Here is a 14,957-nt window from a genome sequence, read left to right on the forward strand (position 1 = left end):
CAGGGTCCCAAAGGGGTAAAGGCCTCTACAGCAAAAAATCCAGTCCCCTCTCACAGAGATTCCAGGGCATTAGACAGATGGGGGAAGAAAGTATACACATCTGCAACTTTAGCAACGAGAGCACTAAATTGCCAGTTTCACATGCTTAAATATCAGCAATATTTGATGTCTCAGTTGAAACAAAAAATGCTTCCAAATTCAGATCTTCCTAACTATAAGGAAATGCAGGATTTATTGCATGCAGCTGAACAAGTGGGAAAACATACTTTGTAGTGTGGTTTTGATTCATTAGAGGCTTCCTGTAGAGCAGCAGTTAACAGGGTCTGTCATTAGAAGACATGCTTGGTTAAAAGAGCAGACTTTACCAGATCATGTTAAAGCAAAATTATTGGATGCACCTTTGCAACAGGATGTTTTATTTGGAGTTAAGGCAGAAGAGGTATTAAAGAAAATGGAGGATAAAGCAAAATCTATACAAACGGTGAAGGATTTCTTACAGGTTCAGCCTCCTCGATTTAGCAGAAATTGGCCAACAAAGAACTGGTCCTTTCCAGTCTGTCTCGGACAGACCTCATAGGGGCAGATACAGACGTCCAAGAGGCAGAGGTCAACCACAAGGTTCTTACAGACCTCGACAATGGGGTGCTTCAACCCAGAAAGAAGGGGAAGACGGGCCTCAACCTTATAAAAAACAGCCCCAATGACTTCCCTCTACTGCTGCCAAACACTTTTCTCTTGACAGCCCCCTTGGGGGGAAAACTGGCACTTTTCAGTCACAATTGGCATATGATCACCAAAGACAAATGGATTCTCAATATTGCATCTCAAGGTTACAGGTTCCACTTTCACACACTGCCAAGGTTAAAAGGAATGCCAAATCTGCCACCAAATCAATGGGCAGAGGCTCAAGGACAAATTACAGCACTCATGGACATGAGAGCTATTCAAAAGGTACCAACACAGGAGCAAGGACAAGGATTTTACTCCAGACTCTTTCTGGTTCCCAGAAAGGACAAAGCCTGGAGACCCATTCTGGATCTTTCTTCTATAAATACTTACCTGGATGTACAAAAATTCAAAATGTTGACACTACAGCAGCTTCATCCCATGCTGGGCAAGAAAGCTTGGCTCGTAACTTTGGACCTCAAGGAGGCATACCTGCATGTCCCTATCAGACAAAATTGCAGAAGATACTTCAGATTCTTAGCAGGTTCAATGCATTACCAATTCCCTCCACTGCCCTTTGGCTTATCTACTGCGCCCAGGGTCTTTACAAAATGCCTGGCACCAGTAATTGCATTTTGCAGACAAAAAGGAATTCAAATTTACCCATACTTGGACGACTGCCTTATTCAAGCAGAGAGCAAAGACATTCTTCTAAAGCATCTGGCATTTGTAAAAAGATTGCTATTTTGCCTAGGGTACACAGTAAACGAAAAGAAGTCAAAACTAGTGCCCTCACAAGAGATAATATTCCTGGGTGCCAGCTTAAATACAACGGTCCAGATGGCTTATCTCACGCCAGACAAGCAAGGACAACTGACTCTATATTTCCAATTGATGGCAACAAAGACCCAACTCCCTGCAAGAAAAATTCTGCAGGCCTTGGGTTACATGGCATCTTGCATACTACTAATTTCATATGCCAAACTGCATATGAGGAAACTACAATGGTTCCTAAAGAGTGTCTGGTCTCAACACTGTCACAGTTTGGAAACAGTAATACCACTTATTCCTTGCCTTCAACAGCAGTTTCGATGTTGGGCTCAAGCTTGTCACCTCAACAAGGGACAGCCTTTCACTCGACCCACAGCCAGGCAAACACTGACAACAGATGCTTCGGATTACGCCTGGGGAGCACACATGGCAGGAAAATGCATTCAGGGCAAGTGGCCCGCAGAACAAAGGCATCTTCACATCAATCAAAAAGCGATGCTAGCTGTACAAAATGCCTTTATAACTTTCAAGGACCTTCTGCATCCAGGACAACTAGTACTAAAGACAGACAACATCACAGTTATGTGGTACATAAACAAGCAAGGGGGCACTCATGCATATCCCCTCTGCAGGCAAGCCTTGACCTTGTGGAGCACAGCTCTAACCTATCAAGTTCATCTGCAAGCACAATTCCTGCCAGGAGAGAAAAACGCACTGGCAGACGACTTAAGCAGAAACAACATGGATCCGCACGCGTGGAAATTACATCCACAAATGTTCAGGATGATAACACAAAAATGGTGGAGCCCGGACATAGATCTGTTCGCATCCCCAGTGAATTGCCAGCTACAGAAATTCTACACAAGGACTTACCACCCACAAGCATGGAAAGTGGATGCTCTCTCATTCAGCTGGAAAAACCTTCTGACTCAGCAAAACAATCAGATACTTCACGGCCAGCTCAAGACTTTAAACCTAGCTGCACGGCAGATTCCTTAGTCAAGCAAGCAATGCCTTTCTCCAAAGCTGTTATGGATGTCATTCTGGAGGCCAGAAGGCCTAGCACCAGGAAAGCCTATTCGGATAAATGGAAGAGATTCTGTGCCTGGAACCAGGCTCACAGCCTTGACCCTCTTGTCCCAGATATTCCTCAGATACTGCAATACTTAACTGAGATGCTGGACAAAGGCCTCTCCTTTTCATCCATTAAAATCCATGCCTCTGCCATCTCTGCTCATTACAACACAGACTCACCATTTTTTTCTAATCCTTTGCTAAAACAGTACCTCAGAGGAGCTAAAAACATAAGACCGCCCCGTAGAGCACCAACTCCAACTTGGGACCTCAACTTCGTCTTGGAAAAACTAACTTTACCTCATTTTGAGACAGCTAACTCGGCAGACTTAAAATATGTCTCTTGGAAAACTGCTCTGCTCCTGGCAATAACCTCAGCACGAAGAGTTTCAGAATTACAGGCACTAATGGCAGCGGAACCTTTCATCATTTTCCACCAAGACAGGGTGTCTTTACGAACAAACCCTACTTGTATGCCAAAGGTTGTATCAAGTGTGGCTCTAAACTGAACTATTCACTTGCCAACTTTTTATCCAAATCCACAGAATAAAGGGGAGAGACTACTGCATTCCTTGGACATACACAGGCAGTTATTACGCTTCTACTTGGACAAGACAAAAAAGCTTTCAGGAAAACTGAGCAATTGTTTGTAGCATATGCTGCAGGAGCCCAAGGAAAAGCCATTTCAAAATGGACCATTTCCAAATGGATAGGGCACTGTATACGTTTCTGCTATACACACCATGGGAAAACTGTGCCTAACAGCATTAGGTCTCATTCCACCAAGGCTACAGCCACTTCAACTGCCTACCTCAGAGGAGTACCTACCAAGGACATTTTGGAAGCAGCAACTTGGAGTTCTGTACATACCTTCACCAAGCATTACCATCTGCCTCTATACTCTAAATCCAGAGCTGGCTTTGCCACTGCGGTGCTGCAGGGACTTATAGCCACCCCTAATGCGTTATAGAACCAGCCACCCTACCTCAGCTTTGGGATTCTACCCAAGTGTGATGACTGCAGCAGTGTAACACGATGAACATAGTACAGTTTTGTACCTACCATAAATGTAGATGTTCGAGTGTAAACACTGCTGCAGTCCAGGTTACCCTCCCTCCTTCCCCTCTTACTTGCTGGTACTTACCTAAGCCTTCTACCCTTTACTACCTATGGGGAGCATTTGCTGGTAACTGAAAGTTTTTCATTGCTTTTCTTATGTATGTTTTATTAGCAATTTACATTGCCTACCTTTTTGGGGGCACCTGACATCTGGGGCAAGAAAAACTGAAGAAAATGGCGTCGGCTGCATCTTGTATACTCCTGCCGCTCTGACTTCGGGGAAGAGGCGACAGCAACCGACGCCGGACCAAGACTTTGGAACTCGGGCCGACTGCGGGACCGCCTGATGGCAGGATAACCCAAGTGTAATGACTGCAGCAGTGTATACACTCGAACATCTACATTTATGGTAGGTACAAAACTGTACTTTCAGCTGGCAGCAGTTTCAAATTTTCATATGGTCGGAAATGGTTCTATGATTGTCGCAAAGGCTCTGTAAAGCCTTTTTGAAAGGAACAACTATGACAAGACCCATGTAAAAATCCAACTCCTCCCTGGGACCTGAATTTCATATTGACAAACATTGCCCTCCATTTGAACCTTCGGCCACATGTAATTTAAAATTTCTATCTTGGAAAACGCTCTTTTTAGTCGCCATTACATCAGGTAGAAGAGATTGAGTTGCAAGCCTTGTCTGTCAAGCCCCCATCCCTGTTTTTTCATAAGGACAGAGTTTCTTTATGAACTAATCTTTCCTTCCTTCCAAAAGTTGTTGGAAAGTAACCTAAACCAATCTATTGAGCTGGCAGTGTTCTCAAATTACCAAAACAAAGGTGAATACTCCTTGCATGTTCTAGATGCACATAGACCATTACATTTTTACTTGCACAGAACTTCAGAATTTAGGAAGTTAGATCAGCTGTTTATATCCTATTCTGAGATTAGAAAAGGTCAACCAGTTTCAAAAGTTACATATTTTGTATATCTTGCATTTACAACTCTAAGAACAGAACTCTTTCTTTCCCTGTTAAGGCTTATTCCACCAGGTTTTTGGCTACATGTACAGCTTTCCAAACAAGGTTACCCGTGGATAATATCTGTGCTGCGGCTACTTGGGCAAAACCCCATATCTTCATTACTTATTACAAACTGGATTTGGCCTCCAGGAGCAGATCCTTTTTTGGTTCTATGGTTCTGAGGCATATTCTCCCATGAGACACCCAAGAATCAGGTTGCTTGGGATGCGATCCCATCAGTGAGAATAAAGGTGAGATTGACAGCAACACACAAAAAAGTTATGTACTTACAATAACTTTCCTTGTGTGTTGTCCATCTCGACCTTTATTCTCACAACACACCCTCCATGCCCCCTTCCTATACTCCTGGGAGACAGAGTAGTTATTGGATTGACGGATCTCCATAGCCTCAGAAATAGTGCCTTTGGCACATTAATATATGTATATACTTTAGGTGTTCATATAAAATAAGTTTTGCTCATTTGTATGATTTCATGGTGGGCAAACGATCTGAAGAAGTTGGGGAACTGCATTATGGGTAGGGAAGGATGCCCACAAGTTTTGCTGATGACCTTGAGCTTTTGGAAAGGCCGAGACTGAACCAACCCATTAGGGAGAAGAATAAAGGTTGAGATGGACAACAGACATGGAATGTTATGGTAAGTACATAACTTCTTTTTTCTCACTTTCTACCTTTGCCTGTTTTCAGAATTCAAACATATAACTTGTATAATTTTTTGGTTTGAGTACAGCATTATAGTTGGCAATGTTTTTTCTTTGCCATTTGTCCAGTTTACTTATTGTGCAGGTTTCTTACCTGAACATGATCAAGATTTTTACAGGGTGAGAGGGGAACCTAGACTGCTGGAAAAATTAGGGCAAGCAGTTGTGTGCTGCTATGGAAGCACCTCTTCCTTAAAGATCTGCTATCACACTGAGTACCTCACAAAATTGTACTTTCAGAATTAATTGTTGTGCTTTTTATTTTTTCTTTTAAACAATACAATTGTATATGTGCACATATCTGGCCAATTCAAATCCTGTATCCCAGCTGAAAAGAAGTGTCCCTACAAGCATTTGCTCCCCTAACATTTCTGACAATATACTCTATAGTGAATTTTTAAAATCTGCCAGCTTATTAAATTCCCCCCAAAATGTTCCCAGTTACCTCTTTCTTCTCCATCACACCTCCAGTATTTCCTGGCTCCTAAAGGAAATTTTATCTAAAGCCTGCTTGGGGTACAAACATCTATGCATACACTTGTGGACTTTATTGCATGTGTAGGATCCATGCAGATGTCCTCCCATTGTTCTTCTGTATACTTTCTGATTTCATTGTGATTTCTGTTGCTGCTTCTGAAAGATGTATGGTTTACATTACAAGAGTCACACATCCTCATCCTCATTTTGTCTTAACAGGATCAGCGGCAAACAGAGGCTATTCAGCTTCTGCAGGAGCAGTTAGCGAACATGTCTGAACTTGTGACGAGCTTGTCCGCAACTGTAGTTAAGTTGCAGCAAGAGGTAAGCACATGATGTCATGTTTGTGGCAGTATGTCAGTTCAAGCATACTTTCAGCAAGTGCAGATGCCTTGAAGTAAGTTCTCTGAAAGCAACTTTCAGTGCCAGTTGAGTTTGTTGTTTATTGCAGTGTCATGTGACAGTGGAGCACATGCACGAGAGATGTATAGGATGTGAGATGGGGAGGGCTTACTCTGTGGTTAAACATTGGATCTAGGCATTCACTTTTCTGGTGTCCCTCATGGGTCGAGAGAAAGACTTGTCAGAAAGGGTTAAGGACACCTCAGGAGGTGCTCTTACTCCATTTGAGCCAAGGAAGATATGCAAGGCATTGCGTGTGTATAGCTGCTGTTTGGAGTGTGTTTGCAGGTGTGGGAGTGCGTCTTGAGAACATATAGTCCGATACCAGTGCTATAGGCCCAGAGCAAGTGTGTCATGATCTCATGCCTCTCTCAGCATACAGTGCACTGAACATCTTGTGCCCTACACCTGCTCTGTGTGCTCAGTGTCATGTGCATCTGGTTGACCTAGGGCCCACCCCCTTCTGGAGAAGGGACTGGGAAAATGCATTCCTTCTCTCTGACAGTCCTTCTGAGAATCAGGAGGTCTTTGTATCAGCTGCAGGTAAGGATAATGAAATGTGTCATCCTTGTAGTCCACTTCCTTTAAGACGCACTCAGACTCTGACGTACCCTACTGGACTGCTGTCACCTCTGACTGTTCTTCCAGAAACATGGAATCTGTTTTTGGGCAGGAAGGACGGAACAAACTTGGATCGTACTCTGGAAGGAGTCAGTGTAACAGTAAATTATAACATTTTGACTTTACCCACCCACCTTATGGTGTTTTATTACATTCACAGTTTCCATCAACTGTATTGTTTTCCCCATGGTGGCATTTGTTGACCTTATGCCATTGTTTGGTGGAGAGATGAAAATGGCACATGGTGCTCATGTAGCCAGTGTTAAAAGCAGCCTTCAGTTCTCCTGAAGTCTTAGTACTTCACATTTTGAATAAACATTGGTACAATTTTCTTTGTATTGGCTGATGCACATGTCTGTTTATATTCTGTATCCTTATGAAGTATTCTTTATAGAGCCTTTGCTAGGGAGTACTTCAGTATTATACAGGTGATAGCATTAAAAGAGCAGTTACTGGTGTCAGTACCTTTAGACCAATGTCTGTGTGTTGGTAGAACACAGATACACAGGTTGTCTCATGCACCTGGGAAGGTTCAGGATGGGAAAAATTATACCTTTTCCTTGATATAGCTAATGGTGTCTGGCTTTATTGGTTTGAATGTACACACACAGACCTAAAAAAAAATAGTAAATAATCATGGGCATTCCGAAGTCATGTAGCTAAAACACTGGTATGTCCTTAAGGTTAATTTGCATATATCCCATGAACTTTTACTACAGAAGGTTTAAGGTATTACACAGTAGAGTCTAGCTTGGCTGGGGCTTTCTTACAGTTTTTATTGAATGGTTTGTCTGTGTGACCATTTTACTGTTTGGTTTGGATGTTGTTTGTGATATTTTGCAGAGACTGTAATGTTCATGGACATCGGGCTTTGTTTTACGAGGGAGGGGGTTTGGCAGTAATGACTAATGTATTTTCCTCAAAGATACAGGGTTTCAGTCTGACTTCTGGTTTTTCACTAGGTTTGTTATCTACAGACTGATGGGCTGGTATTTGCCTTTGACTGCTGTAGTGAGAAAAGGAATTTATGTAGGTAGATACAGGTGGTGTGTGTGATTTTGAGTCTGTATTTATTGTCTTTTTTTAACCAGGATTCTGTTGGCGAATCCTTTCTGCCAGATTTTTCTTTATTGATACTTTTAATTTAATACAAAAATGTTTAAGTGGCCTGTAAGAAATCACTCCTCACCTGAAAAGAGGTATGTATATTGCTTTGACGCTCTCATGTGTGAAGTGGACATCGCTTTATTACACCCTATGAAATATATTAAAGCTAATTATTCACTGATGTTTATCATCGCCATGTCTGCAATAGCCTTTGGCTGTATGTTTGATCCTGCTGGTGGACAGCCCTGTGGAAGGAAATCATCAGCCACCTTGAGAAGCAGGAGCAGTCAGCTTCAAGCTTTATTTGTGGTGATATGTTGCCCCCTTTAAGGAAACTCTTCCACAAAGAATTGGCACCCTTTTAACAAAACGTTGCTTTTTTAAGGACTTTTTGCAGTATTTTCATTTTAAGAAACCTGATATTCTTTATAAATATAAGTTTCCTGTCAAGTTCCGCAGTTTTAGTCTTTGGCTTATTTTTACATTTGGAGGCTAATTTTTGTGTGTGGAATTGTACTACTTGAGTAAACTTTTTAAAGTTTAACATTTTTTACTGTTATTTAAAAAAATGTAATGTTAGGAAATGTTTTTAACAGGCAGGAGACGGTCTGATGTGTTATGGCGCTTGTGTACTTTGTAGTAACATAACTGTCATTTTCTGTCAGTCGGCTTTTGTTTTCTATATTTTGACAGGATTTTTGTGCTGCTTGTATATTACTTTTGAAAGAGGAGACTGTGTTGGGAGTGCAAGTGCGAGTGTGCTGCTTGTGAACACTTTAACAACTTATTTTCCAACCAGCGAATTCCAGCAATGCCTACTGCCTTTAAATCCTCCTCCTTGGTTACAGCATGGATACTTACTCCATTCCTGCTGATTCCTCTTCTGCTGTATGTAGAAAGAAGAAGCAACCTGCCAAGGACCCTTGCTGACACCACGGGGTCACTCCACCTCAGCTGATGTTAGGTGAATCTGTAGTGGCCATTTGTTATTCCTTAGATCACACGCCTCTTTGGCTTCCTCTAATGTAGTCTTTGCAGACACCATAAACTGGGGATCAGCCAAGCCTACTTCGGCTGTTCTACTATCCGATATGGGCACGGGAGAACCATCTTCTCTGGATCTGGGAAACACTCTGGGAGATGTTGCTTAGGGCAACTGGAAAGAGACATCTAGACCAGGTGGAAGTGTGTTCTCCAGGTTGCTCTTCAGCGAAGGATTTTTCTGCAAAGGAAAAATGGTTTTCTTACCTTGGCCAAGCAATTATTACAGGCTGTTAGCCGTTGTGCACAGAAATCCTTACCAGAGAGCGGTCTTAAAGACATTCCTGAGGAAAACTTGTCAGAAGAGTCTGACAGAAAGAACATCTCCTGTCGATTCTCAACCCCAATATTCTGGGATGAAGGTTGGTCCTCTCCACTCCTTTGTATGCATTTTTTTTCTCTCAGACACTAGCCAAGATAAATGGGGTTTGTCTGTGGGAACAAGTTGATGTTCCCTCTCAGTTAAGGAGATATTATGTTACAAGTGGATTTACCTCATTCTACCCCATTACTACTGTTTTTCCAGCCTTGGAAGATGCGTTTAGTGTTGCCTGTAATAATCCTGATTATACAACGACCCCCCATTAATATTCTAAAACGTGCATGCTGATTGGTCAGCATGCACGTTGTAAATCAGAATTATACTAATGGAAAAAGGTCTGGTCGCCTGGACGTTTTCCATTCGTATAACTTTTTTTTTTTAAAGCAACGGAGAATGCAAGATCTCCATTGCTTTTTACACACTGTCTCGCTATGTTGAACGAGTTTAACATAGCAAGACAGCTTTAAAAAAAAGTAACGGAGATCTTCCTATCTCCATTGCTTTTTTTTAAAGGTGTCTCACTGTGTTAAATGGGTTTAACATAGCGAGACAGCTTTAAAAAAAAGCAAAAGAGATTCTCCGTTGCTTTTTTTAAAGCTGGGTCGCTATGTTAAACTCCTTTAACATAGCGAGCCAGTTTTAAAACAAAAACAACAAATAGCAGGTACTCCACAACAATCGAAGCAAACCACTGAAAATGACTTCTTTATTCCACAAAAGTAAGCGCTTTCGCGTCCCCAAGGACGCTTCCTCAGACTTGAAAACAGTTACAAAGCATTCAAGATCATTTTAAATACCATTCTCTTATCATAGGCCAATAAAATATCTGATAAAAATCACATGATAAAAATCACTTAAAGTTGCAATTCTTCTTGTTTAACTCTGTACATAAATGATCCTAAATTCATATGTATATAAAAAAACATAAAAAAAATTTATAAAAAAACATATGTAAACATATATGTACATATAAATACCAAGATACAAGTTCTGGTACTTCTTACATCAAAACCATCATAAGCTAAGAAGTATAATTCATAGTCCGTTTCATAAGTATTTCCCCAGAAAAAAGAGGGAGGAAAAAGGATGGGGGGGACTATATATATATATATATATATATATATATATATATATATATATATATATACTTCTATCAAAATATATATTAACTTTTATATCTCTAAGACTTAGTGTTTCAATGCTCAGTCAAGCAGGAATGGCTTCAATGAAACTGTCATTCAAGCCATGCCCCCTGTCAGCTTGTAATCTAATTATCCACTTCCCTTCTTCTTTCTCTGTGTAGTTTCTAATTTTGCCTAGCCTCTCTGTGGCATGTATACTCTAATACCAAGAACTTAAAGATATGAGTTGTATAATTTTGTAGGACATGTTTGGCTATGGCATTGCCTACATTCTCCCTACTGATGGCATAAACATGTCCCCTTATCCTTTCTCCAAGTGTCCTATTGGTCTTGCCTACATAGAAGCTTCGACATTTTTGGCATATAGCTAAGTAGACAACATTTCTAGATCTACAATCAGCATAATGATTAAATTCATATCTAATATGCGTGTCTGGGTGTTCAAAGGAATTATTAGTAATGAAACTACATCGATTGCAGTTATGACAAGAGAAAGTTCCTTTCCTAGAAGAAAGTAATCCCTTCCTGCTACTATTTTCATAGCACAACATCCTTTTTAGTGATTTTGTGTTTCTATAACAAAAACTAGGATGTGTACCTACTAGTTCTTTTATTTGTTCATGTAAAAATAGTATTCCCCAGTTTTTCTTAATTACCTCTGTTATGGTACTGTTACTATTTGTATAGGGAATAACTAACCTCTTGGCTCCAAGGTTGTTATTCTTATGCACCATACGGGAATAATTATTCCTTTTGATGTATGGTTGTCCTGCTTTGTCACGTTCCACTTCTTGTAAAATTCTGAGGTCCCTGTTGTGATGGGCTCTTTTTGTAAAATCTCTCTGTATGTCATTAATAGCTTCCCTATAGGCTGCATCATCACTTGTTAGGCGAGAATATGTTATTGCTTGATTCCTTACTATGTTTCTATGTACATGTGGTGGGTGCATACTATTTCGGTGTAGAAGGGCATTCCTTCTACATGATTTCCTATAGATTTCAGTGTTGATAATCCCGTGTTCTTTATTGAGTAATACATCGAGGAACTCGATCCTATTTTGAGATTTCTCACTTGTCAGTGTAAGGAAAGTAGTAGTTCCATTTATGTGAGAGAGAAATTCATCAAATGTATCTGTCACTTCCCCAAATGAGAAAAATGTCATCTACAAACCTCTTGTAGTATTTAATATATCTTGAGAACAATACATGATCAAGGATGTAGGTACTGTCCCACTATGCCAAGACCAAGTTGGCATAAGAATTGGCACGTGGTGTGCCCATTGCTACTCCTGTAATTTGTAAGAAATAGCTTACATCAAAAGTAAACACATTGTTACAGAGGACCAAATCCATTAGCATGGTAATTCTAATAATTTGATTATTCATTAGTCCTTTCTGGATTAAATATAATCTCAAGTAATCTACTCCGATATCATTAGGTATACTGGTAAATAATGATTTAACATCTAGGGTAACCATGTAGTCTGAATCATTTAAGCTGCCATTTAAATTATACGGTGCTAGAGTCTCTAGGAATTGTTGTGTCTCTCTTAAAATTGAAATAGTTGAATCTACTATTGGTCTTAACTGTTTCTCTAAATAAATAGATATATTCTCTGTCAGACAGCCTTTTCCTGAAACTATGGGTCTAAGAGGTGGATTACCTAAAGTTGTATGTATTTTAGGAAGACCTCTAAATATAGGAACAAGTGGTTTCTCAATCAAATATTATTTGTATAAGTTGCTATCAATGACACTGCACATTAACATATCATAAACATCTGCATGAACATCTTTAATAATCTTGTCAAGTTCAGGAGTCATTAGACTCCTATATGTCATTTGATCTAACAACATAGTACTAATACTGGTTTGATAGTAATCACGATCTAGTAACACAATCACTCCCCCTTTATCTGCAGGTCTTATGACTATTGCATCATTATGCTGTAATTTATTTAATGCCAACCTTTCATCTGTATTTAAATTAAAAAACTCTGGTTTCAAACTATTTCTTCCTTGAAACAATGTAAAACAGTCATTCATATAGGCTTTCTCAAAGCTCTCCAGAAGTGGATGTAGACTAGGTGTGTACACAGAAGGTTTCCTAAAATCAGGTGCATGTTCATTATCTACTGTATTAGTTCCATATTGCATACCTAATGCTACATTCCTAGTAAAACATTTTATGTCTACTACCAAATCACTTACATCTACACACTGTGAGGGAGTAAATGAAAGTCCCTTATTTAACATAGATGTCCAAGATAAAGTTAATACATACTGTGATAAGTTTACTATTAAGCCCTGTGTATGGGTTTCAGCATCTTCTGGAACTCGAGTTGTCCGTCTGATGTCTTCCTTTTCCTGCCTTTCTATTGTGGGCTCCATGACTGTCAGTTCACTCCCCATCCTTTTTCCTCCCCCTTTTTTCTGGGGAAATACTTATGAAACGGACTATGAATTATACTTTGTAGCTTGTGATGTTTTTGATGTTATAAGTAAGAAGTACCAGAACTTGTATCTTGGTATTTATATGTACATATATGTTTACATATATGTTTTTTTATAAATATTTTTTATGTTTTTTTATATACATATGAATTCAGGATCATTTATGCACAGGGTTAAACAAGAAGAATTGCAACTTTAATTTCAGATATTTTATTGGCCTATGATAAAAGAGAATGGTATTTAAAATGATCTTGAATGCTTTGTAACGGTTTTTAAGTCTGAGGAAGCATCCTTGGAGACACTAAAGTGCTTACTTTTGTGGAATAAAGAAGTCATTTTCAGTGGATTGCTTCGATTGTTGTGGAGTACCTGCCATTTGTTGTTTTTGTTTTAATACAGTATCTTACTTGGAGGTACCTTACCCCTGCAGTGTATTATTTATTTTTTTTTTTTACACATAGCGAGCCAAGTTTGCAAAAAGCAACGGAGATCTTGCTTTCTCCGTTACTTTTGCCCACAGCTCTGATGTACTGTATAAGCATACGCATGCGCAGTACATCAGAACTGCCGCAGAATACCAGACAGCTGCGGAAGGGCAGCAAGGAGACATTATACAATGTCATTATTTAAGAAAAGTAGTAATTTTTTTTCTTAAATAATGTCATTGTATAATAGCAATAACCCACTTCTGGGTGTGGGTAATGCTGGATTTACCCACGGTGGTCTTTGGCCACTCGGGCTTCGCCCTCGTGAACAAACCACACCAACCGTGGGTAAATCCAGCATTACCTCCACACCCAGGCATGGATTATTGCTATATTCTCAACCATCAGTTCCCAAAAAAGGCAGATGGACCTTATAAAATTCCTCAAAAGTAATAAATATGTTTTCTCATCTTTAGTCTGATACTGCTTTCATTTCTATATCTTTGCCAGCTGGGAATAGACTACTGGTTGCCACTAACCCTTCCGTTCTAACAAAGAAGGCAAAGTGCTAGACAGAATTAGTAAGAGAATATTTTCTTCCATTTTGGCATACAAAATTTTAATTTATCAAGGCCAGGTGGAAGTTTATTGTTTTTTGTGCGGACAGCTTAACATAATCTGCCACACATCTTTCAGAAGGTAGTTCGTAGCTGAATCCTGTTTCTAATCTTTCTCGAGTACTAAACATGCTTTGAAGAGTGTGTACCATTGTGTAGGTACTGTGTCTAGTGTGACACTTGCTGTGTTGAGGAAATATGCCTGGACATGTAACCAAAAGTTTGTTAATGAGGCACTCTGAAATTTTAAATTCACCTTTCAGTAAGGAGGTTTTGTTTGGGCTGTCTGATACTCTGGTTCTTACACAATTAGATGAATGAAGGTAATTAGGGGAGTTTAAGAATTTTCAAGTCCCCATCCCCTATAAATTTCCCAAATGCTCTTTCTGTTTTAAAAAGCAGACCAAGCAATCCCTGCCTTCTCATGCCCAGTAAGGAGCAAAGAAGAAAGCAGAAAGGGATAACAAGAAAAAAAAGGATCTTTTCCAAAAGGGTGCAGTCTGATTCTACAGAATGGGTATAGGTTCATAGGTTCATACTAGGCTATCTGCCCTAGGGCATTTATAAGCCTAGCCAGTGTGTGTTTGGCTTTCGCCACCCATTTTAAATTAATTTTGCTATGCCCTTTTTCGAGGTTAGTATACTGTGCCTCTGTCTAACAGTGACATAGAAGTGATTCCCGGGGTAAACCTACGATCTCCCATCTACTCATCAAGATTCCTCTTGAAGAGAGTCAATGAGAGACTCTGCCTAACCTGGATTGGGATTTTATTCCAGAGTGAAGGGAGCCTCTGGGTTATGAATCTGTCCCTCCAGCATGTCCTATTTATTTCAGTGTGTACATAGTTTTGTTTATTACTAATGGCTAGCTTATTTACATGTAAATATTCATGAGCCTGTTATGGTTGTTATATATATATATATATATATTGCCACTTGACATTTGATCCATTCTGATGATGTTCCGATACTGAATGAAGGAACAAAAGCTTAATCAACCACCGTGGGATGAAAACAAATTATATGCAAATTATATATAT

The 14,957-nt window shown here is 39.7% G+C and overlaps 1 protein-coding gene across 1 annotated transcript in view; it reads left to right on the forward strand.

Moving 5' to 3' along the window:
* The window catches only part of SUCO (SUN domain containing ossification factor), a 1,178,094-nt gene that overhangs the window by 833,305 nt on the left and 329,832 nt on the right, over positions 1 to 14,957 (forward strand). The window contains exon 15 of the mRNA XM_044086746.1: positions 6,006 to 6,110. Within this exon, the coding sequence (XP_043942681.1) occupies positions 6,006 to 6,110 (105 nt within the window). The remainder of the gene's footprint in view (positions 1 to 6,005; positions 6,111 to 14,957) is intronic.

This window comes from Protopterus annectens, chromosome 10.part0 (assembly GCF_019279795.1).
Source record: "Protopterus annectens isolate FY-2018-M chromosome 10.part0, PAN1.0, whole genome shotgun sequence".
NCBI classification, from domain to species: Eukaryota; Metazoa; Chordata; order Ceratodontiformes; family Protopteridae; genus Protopterus; species Protopterus annectens.